The sequence below is a fragment of the Euphorbia lathyris genome, chromosome 5 (genome assembly GCF_963576675.1).
Source record: "Euphorbia lathyris chromosome 5, ddEupLath1.1, whole genome shotgun sequence".
In the NCBI taxonomy this organism is placed as follows: domain Eukaryota; kingdom Viridiplantae; phylum Streptophyta; class Magnoliopsida; order Malpighiales; family Euphorbiaceae; genus Euphorbia; species Euphorbia lathyris.
The window spans coordinates 78,944,768-78,954,197 of record NC_088914.1 but is presented as its reverse complement, the minus strand read 5'-3'; the positions used below and the strand labels follow the sequence as shown (position 1 = coordinate 78,954,197).

The following is a 9,430-nucleotide window of genomic DNA, read 5'->3' as shown; positions in this document are numbered from 1 at the left end:
CCTATTACGAAACATATACGTCCAAGTCCAGTATTTGAAGAGCGGGCTTGAACGGGCCCGTGGGCTTTTGAACAGGTCTACAATCTAAATCTTTAGGGAAATTTACATGGAAATTCAACTTTTAAAAATTATTTGTAACTTTGTCACTTAAAATTATAAATTATATTAAGTGGGTAGTTGACGATTTTCCACTACAATTTCATCAACTAAAGCAGTTATAAAATTTGACATTTATCAAATAAAGACTTATACTTTTGATATTATATTAATTAAATTATCAATATTAACTAAACAATAAATATGAGATTGAAGAGATGGAATTACTCCCCGGAACACACGAAAGAAAAATATGAACTAGGATGCCGCCGACTCGGTCGATTCGGGTGGAGAAAATGGCAGTTCCTTTCCTCCCACCCACGAGGACAGTCTCAGTCAAAAGAGATAGGAATGATCTTACAAGTGTTGGATTCTGAAACAAGAGCATTCTAAACTTCTCTATTATATATATGAATTTCATGTAAAAGACCCATATCTTTACTGTTTTTACTTTTTTTTAGGGCTTTAATTTTCCAGACATATTGGCCCAAGAAAAGCCCAAACAAATGGCAAAATGCTTAAACCCCAAATCTGGATATTGAAAAACCCTCATTTTGATATTAATTTGGCAGCCATTTGAGGTACCTGAAACGCCATGGCCAAGTGGTGGCGCGGCCTGAATACGGTGGTCCGATCTCCATCGCCGCTATCAAGATTACAGTCTCTATACTCGCAGTCTTCTCTTTACCACACAATCCAAGCAATTCCTAGGGAGTGCACAGGTCACCGAGTGGCAGCTCGAGATAGAGCCCAAGGTAGAATCCCTGCCGTTGTTTTCTCTCAGGGAATACTCGATAAAAATCCTAGCTCTCAATCAGCATCGAAAAAGCAGTTATTAACCACTGAGAGAAAGCAGATTCAATCCCTTCTTAAGTCTGTAGAACTTCCCTACTTTTGCTCAACCACCTTCAAGCTCCAGATCCGCGCAGGGGCTGGATCATCGGTACTTCTTGATTCCGGAACCATTCTACCCATAAAGGCAAGGCTATTACCTTATCTCTTGTTTCTCTGTCAATTTTTAAAAACTTTAATTTCTTTAATCATAATGTTTTTTTGAAATGGGATTGTGATAGGTACATAGGGATGAGGAGACTGGGAACATACTGAACTTGGTTTTTGTTTGGGCTGAGGACGGAACGGAGTTGAAAGTTGATGTGCCCCTTGTTTTTAAAGGAGAAGAGGACTGTCCCGGTCTCAAGAAAGGTACTTATTTTTTTTTTCTAATCATTTATTTATGAATTTTGGTGAATATGCTGTTGGGTTGTTGCATTATTCGATGTCGTTTATCAATTCAGGTATTCTTAACTTATTTTTTTAATATTGTTGTATATCCACATTTCCAAAATGATTTACAGTGAAAATTTGGGGTGAATGTATGAGTTTTGGATATTGCTACAATTTGCTGAAACAATTGCAGTTTTTAGATGACAAGACCTTCAAGATTTAACTTTTTTGATGGAGTCTTTATTCTGATACGTCTGGATGATTCCTTTTTCTTAATTTTTATGAAATTGGAAGAGGAGCTTCTGGAGTTTCTTCTGATATAGTTCACTTGATTTCATTAAGGTTAACTTGACATTGTAGTATATGGATGGAATTATATTTTTTCCAAGCTTCATGAGTAGAGAGTAGCATAGAATTAATTATTTAGTAGAATGACTTAAAAGTGTACTACTTCTGACCAGTTTTTCATTTTTAACTAGATTCTTTAATTATAACTGAACAATAAACCTTTTCTACCTATTTTTTGCTTGTGTAAAACGAGTCAATCTATCCTTATTTGTGAAACTTCAAGGGTTTTGTATGACGTGTTTAACAAAAAGCTCAGAGTTATGTAGAAACGCGCAAGACAAAGGATTCGCTGGTATATCTTTGGCTATTAGTCTAATATTTGTTAGAGTCCATTAGATTTTTCTCTCAAAATTAGACATTTTCTATGTTGATTTAAAACTGATAAAACCTTGGATTTTATATAATTGGCCTAATGTTCGTGTTTGGCAATAATTGACTTGAAATTTAGAATTTCCTAATATCTTAGGACAAAAAGGGGGGTTTCGTAGCTGTAATAGAAGAATTAGAATTAACTTGCTGATGTCTTCTGCAGCAAGCACATTAGGGGTTGAACAGCATCCTTTCATTGAGTAATTTGTTTGACAATGCAGGAGAATTTTAGGGAACATTAGGGTTCATTGGTGCCTTGTTAGTTTGTATGTTTTTTCAGAGGTCAGTTTAGTGCTCAGGATCATTTACTTGAGCTCTAGAAGGAAGTTGTTGTGAAAGGAATTGAAAGGAAAAAAACATCTAACAGTACATGGGCCAATTGAGAGAATTGTCATTCTAAAGTGTTTAATATTGGAATATTGATTTAATTAAATGACATTGGTAGTCCATTAGGATAGAGATCACTAACACATAAATTAGCTAATCAGAGTTAGGACTTCCGACATAAAGTTAATCAAAGCTGATGATTATGTTGTGCCTTTGCATCTTATGCATGCTGCGAGATAAATGTCTCAATATTGGTTTCTTTGCTATTGCTTCAGTAGTTGTTCTTGCATCATGTAGTTAGGGACAATGATTTTGGCTTCATTCCCTTTGTCCTGGTTCTGGACTATATATGTTGTGTATTGGTATCAAAAGTTATGGTGTTCATGCACATCATTTCCAAGCTATAGTGAAGTATGAGTTGGAAGCAATGCAGCAAGCCTGAAAGATGAAAATTATGTAGGAAAGAACCCAAATTGACATTAAAATTTGGCATTATCATTACCATTGTGCATGGGGTTACTGTAACTTTTATCATTAAATTCTTATTGTTTTCACATGGCAAATATGTAACAATTTTCACTGAACTTGTTACCAAAACAGGGGGGCGTTTGAACACAATAAGAAAATCTCTGAAATTTCTTTGCCGGGCTGAAAACATTCCTCAAAAAATTGAGATAGACTTGAGCAGTCTAGATGTTGGAGATAAAGTGTCCATGGATGATATTGAGGTTCATCCATCAGCGAAGCTTCTGTCTAAGAACGTTGATGTACCTATATGCAAGATTGCAGCAACGGACTTGGAAACCCCAGAAACAGTACAAGCATATGCGAACTCTGGAGATGCTCCAGAAACAGTACAGGCATATGCGAACTCTGGAGATGCACAAGAAACAGTACAAGTACATGCGAACTCTGGAGATGCCCCAGAAACAGTACAAGTACATGCGGACTCTGGAGATGCGGATAGTCTCAAAACAGAAATCGTAGAAGAAGAAAAATAAGTTTGTTTGCTAGAATATTGCCTGAGACTGGGATTGCCAAATTGTTGAGGACATTAAGATAATTGGCATGCATGAACAGACTCATTAGCATGCTTTTTAGCCTCTCTGACTTGTAAGCTAAGAAAGTTGAATACATGGAATTTTTTTATTTATGTATGTTCACCTTTCGTTCCCTTCTCCTTTTCAGAAAGAACATGATAAAGGCTTATGAAGATTAAGTTTGTAATCATTTAATTGTTATTTCATCTTATCTTTAGTTTAGTTTTTCTCCATTTGTTTTACTTTCCTTGCTCTTCAGGTATACATGTATGGGATAGAAGTTAAGAAGAATTCAAGAATTTAAGAAGAGACCTTTGAATAGGTGGTCATCTGTGAGCGTCTTTATAAAACATCTTCAACTCCAACAACAACATATGATTGAGAATGCAAAATGTGTAACTGAGGTACTATCCAATACAAATCAAAGTCCAAAATGGACTAATATTGATGGCATTGTGAAAACATCACTGTACTAGAATTCTGCTAGACTTAGCCATTTGACCTATTCTTTTTGGTTTTAGGAAACACATATTATGCATATAGTTTTTCAAACATTGATTCAAATGTTCTGTACCGTCAATGGTAGACATTAGGGTTAAGCGTGGATCTTAGAGATTTTTGAACCAGACTGAATACCCGAATAAAAAGATTCAAAATAGGATTGAACTGTTTGACTTTTTTTATTTATGACCAAACTGAATTGTACAGTTGTTAATTAGGTACAATTCTGGAGATTTTCAAAATCCTAATATTAATGAGTAAACATGTTGGAAGTTTTGGAACTGGACTGAATATTCGAAAAAAAAAAAAGATGCAGAATCAAATTGAATCTCATTTTTTCTTTAGGATCAAAGTGATTTCTACTGTTGACTTTATTAGACACAATTCTAGAGATTTTCAAATCCCCGAATTATATCGAATTGTACTCATTCCTAATGAACACTAATAAAGTGCAATTGACTCCCTAATTTCATAAGTTCTTTTGGAAAATACTAGTAAGTATGCGGTCCTTTTTAGACACAATTGACCTTAGGTTTCCATATAGTTTAAATATGTTGTCCGAGAAGGCTTAGGCCATATTGGTAACATTGAAGGGATGCGAGAGAGCAATGGAATGACCTTTTTTTAGAAAACTTGTCTACCACCACCGAGATAGTATCAAGATAATATCGTACCCATTCGACTTGGGCAATTTGTCAATGAAATCCACGGCAATGTCTTGCCTTGCCATGCCATGCCTCGATTGGAATTGGAAAAAAGTTAAAGAAGACCTAGATAGGTTGCATGATCAGCCTTGCATCTTTGGCAAGTGTCACAGTTTATAACCCAATAAGTGACAGTTTGGGACATGTTAGGCTAATAGAAGTGATGTTGTAGGCATTGTACAAAAACAAGGTTGCTTGTGCTACTTAGGCCATGCCGAGACGTTTGAAATCGAGAATCCGTTCCGATTTTCTCCAATTAGCCATTTAGACGTTTTTTTTGCTCCTAGACAATTTTTAGCTGTTTGGGCTCCGTCTATGCCGCCTTGACGCAACCTAGACCGCTTTGGTGTCGACTAAGCGACGATGAACAAAAAAAATTTTTATTGTGATTTTATTTTATATTTATTATAATTTACTCTTAAGTTGTTTCAATGATATTGTTGTTGAAATATTAATTTTTGCATATTTTTAAATATATATGTTACAAATATACGTACTTTTATATATTAAACTATTTTATATTACCATTTTTAGATATTATAATATATATTTTAATTGAATTTATATAACAATTTTTGAATGAAGGTTGCGACGTGAAGGCAGGCCAGACATCCCAACTAGGTTGGCATTCTAGTATGAAATCCGTGTCAGACATGGTTGAAAAACATAAGATACTGTGTTTTTAGAGGAGTTAGGCTCTATTATTTATCTCTGGAAAAAACTGAACTGAACTGAATTGAATGCCATTGAATACTGAACTGAATGCTACTGAAATTAATTGAATGCTACCAAACTTAGTCGAACTTAACCGAACTTAATAATAATGATGATATTAGACTTTAAAATAATTTTAATGATAATATTGGACATTAATAAGCTTATAATAATAATAATAATAATGGTTCTAATAATAATAATAATAATAATAATAATAATAATAATAATAAAATCAATAATAAATAAATATATTATTAAATTGAATATCAAATAAAAGCTCGGGTCGATAAAAGCCTATGAAATTAAATAAAAATTGGTCTAATTTAAATTAAAAAATATAAATTATATACAAACACAAATTTAAATACAATTTAAAGCCTATGAAATTAAATATAAATTTTCATATGAATACAAACTCTAAATTTTTTATTACAATTAAGGGTTAAGGTGCAAAAATACCCCTAACGTTTTGGGTCAGGAGTAATTTTACCCCTAACGTCTAAAATGGTACAATTTTATCCCTAACATTGATAAATTTGGTAAATTTAAAAAATAATTCATCAAACTATCTTCTCAGTCATGAATTTTGTCAAATAAAAGTTCGGCTCTATAAAAGCCTATGAAAAAAAAAATTAGTCTAATTTAAATTAAAATTACAAATTACATACAATTTAAAGCCTATGAAATTAAATATAAATACAAATTTCCATATGAGTAGAAGCTCTTGACCCAATTTATCAATGTTAGGGTAAAATTGTTATTGACTTCCAAAGTTAGGGGTGAAATTGCATCATTTGAGACGTTAGGGGTAAAATTGCTCATGACCTAAAATGTTAGAGGTATTTTTGCACCTTAACCTTTTTTTATATATTCTAACCATAATTTAGAATAAAAAAAATCATAATTAAAATTTATTAGGAAGTATGCATCCATATTTTAATTTATTATGTGGGTGAATTTATTACATTTTTTTTCTATAGATTGGTGAATTGAGTGAATTTATTATAAATTTTGGATAGTGTTCTTTACATAAAACTCACTAATCATATTAAATATTATATAAAACATCTTCAAGAAAAAGCACAATATTATATAAAACTCACAATAAAAAGCTAATTTCAATTATGTCAAACACTACTGTATTATTATTGAAACAACACATCCCCTCAAAATAGGATGGGTTTTTTTTTTTAAAAGCAAAAAGTAGGATGGTTGTTGGGTTTTTTTACTGGGTCAAATACATTAATATCATAATTAAGTACAAAATTACAATTAAGTCATGTCATCAAACTTAATTCTTAATATATCATTATTCTTTATATATTATGATTTTACATTATAATATAAAAATTCTAGACTCCAATTCATAAATCATAAACCTTAAAAAATATATTTTAGACTTTTAATTTATAAATTTCAATCCTTAAAGTATATTAAAAATACTAATTTTACTAGTTTGACATAATTCAAAATTATGACTTGATATAGTTATAAATAGTTTTTAAAAATGAATTTCTGTGTAATTTTCCCTTTTTTATTTTTAAAAATTAAATAGAAAATTAATACAAATACGAAAACCTCAATTAAGGAAATTCAATAACCCATTTTAAAAAATAAAAAAAATTACTTTCATTTGACATTTTTACGAACATATATGAATTTCTAGAATGAGTATTTGGAAAAAGAAAAGAGCAGATGCAGACAAAAAAAATTGACAAGTAAAAGGCCAAAAAAGAGAAATAGAAATATTAAGGGTCTGTTTGGTTCAGCTGTTAGCTAATAGCTGTTTGCAGTTGCAGTAAGCTGTTAGCTGTTACTGTTAGCTGTTTATTATTAGTGATTTAATTACTAGTGTTTGATAAAATTATATTGAACTGTTGCTGTTCGGATTTAAAATGTCTAAAATGGACATATTTTAAATTAATCAACGATGAAATTATAAAAGGGAAAATATGAAAAAAAACCCATAAAATTGCTTTTGGCTGCTAATATTAGGGGTATAATTGCACAATTTTAGACGTTAAGGATAAAATTGCTCCTAGCTACAAATGTAGGAGTATTTTTGCACCTTATCCTATTATAAAATAAAAAATATGTTACACAAATTAATAAAAAATAATATATATAAAAAATAAAAAATGTATTGAACGCAATAACACTTTGTTCTTCCAGTAATTATGTTGTAGAAATATAAATAATGTTAAAAAATAAACATATTTTGTAGAAATAAAAAGGATAATTTTGTCTATAACATATAACTACAAACAGTTGTTTATGAAAAGCTCCAAAGAAAATGCTAAACACTGCGGTTATATAAACCTAACCAAACGCTATATTTCCTGCGGTTTGGGGTGAAACGCTAAATGCTCTTCCGAAAAGCTGAAACAAACACCTCTAAGTAACGGCAAAAAAAAAAAAAAAAAAAGAAGGGAAGTTATTAGCTAGGATTTGGGGATTAAGTTATTAGTATCCGAATTTTTTTTTTATTAAAAATAATAGTGTAACCGTCAAATATGACAAAAGAGTAAAAAAATTTGGACTTTTTGATATTCTAATTATAAAAAAATAAAAAATTGATAAATGCTAATAAAAGAGCAATGTTAATTGTAAAATATATTCAATAAGTGAGTATTGGTGTAATTTCCTCTGTTGGATAATTGGTGAATTTATTACAAGTTTCAAATCGGATGGGTGGAATAATTTACTATTTAAATTTTGGTATATATGATATATTTTGGTATTTTTTAGTATATTATGGTATATTTTTTTATATATTAGGTATATTATGACATTTTTTGGAAAATTATGATATATTATGTTATTTTTTGGTATATTATGTTATGGTATATTTTGATATATTTGGTATTTTTTGGAAAATTATGATATATTATGTTGTTTTTTGGAATATTATGTTATGGTATATTATCATATATTTGGTATTTTTTGGTATATTATGGTATTTTTGAAAAAATTATGGTATATTTGGTATATATAGTATATTATGGTATTTTTTGGTATATTATGGTATATTTTTATTATATGATATATTATGGTATATTTTGCTTGTTTAATGTTTTTTGTTTTGGTGGATAAAGATAATGGTTAGGATACAGTGGGATGATGAAAAAACAAGAAAGTTGTTTAATATTTTGACAGAGTATAAAGCCAAAGGAAATACCAAGTATAGTTGGACAACTATTGCCAAACTTTTTAATTCACAATCAGGAGAGAATGTTCAACATAGACAAGCATATAATCATTTCACCGACTTGAAAGAAAAGTTTCAAACTTGGGAGGAATTGCAACGTTTGACCAGGATAGCTTACGGCCCTACAACAGGTTCTGTGGATGTCCAAGAAAAATCCTTGGAGCGATAGCATGCTTACTTGCAGGTATGAACCTTTACTTTTCTTATATGATATAATTGAATTGAATTATAATATTAAGTATCTATTTTGAAATATGAAATTTTTTTTATTGCAAAAGAATAGCAAGCATAGGTTAGCATTGGCTAAGAAGGAGTTGGCGAATGTTGATTTGTTGCGTAGAGTCTTTGGTGGTCAAACTGCTCATGGTGTTGGTGGTAACTTTGCACCCGCGATGGCAAAAACCGATTCATATTTAACAAAAAACGTGGAGGATTTGACCATTGATGATGAAGAAGGTTCTAGAGATAGTGAAACAGATAAGAATGAACATAATAACATAGTATTTCCATCTGCCGCCGAAAGTATATCCCCTCTAAAATCTGCTATGCGAAAAGTATCTCGTCCCACCTCTGTTGGTCCCGTGTGATTAGTTCCAATGGGGGGTTAGGAACTAATATAACTTTTTCGCTTTAATTACGCTGACTTAATTCAATTCTTTGAGTTTCACAACTCAGCTCTGGTCAGCGCGGCCGAGTGAGGCGTAAGACGGCTTTAGTCAGATACTGACTAAAACTGTTTTACTTGTGAGTTGGAAAATGACACTTTTGTGGTCAGCTTCCAACTCAGCACTCTGATTTACTCAGTGTCAGCTTAAGCAATTTATCTACTGAGTAAATATAGCAAGCAACACATACAGATATATAATTAAAGGAGAGTTAGAGATTACTCAGCACGA

At 31.2% G+C, this 9,430-nt stretch overlaps 1 protein-coding gene across 1 annotated transcript; it reads left to right on the top strand.

Annotated features, from left to right (window-relative positions):
* The first annotated feature begins 584 nt into the window (after positions 1-584).
* LOC136231213 (uncharacterized) lies at positions 585-3,626 on the top strand. The gene is made up of 3 exons (XM_066020526.1): positions 585-1,075; positions 1,170-1,299; positions 2,965-3,626. Exons 1-3 carry the CDS (start codon positions 692-694, stop codon positions 3,363-3,365), a joined length of 915 nt encoding a protein of 304 aa, XP_065876598.1. The 5' UTR covers positions 585-691; the 3' UTR covers positions 3,366-3,626.
* Positions 3,627-9,430: the final 5,804 nt, after the last annotated feature.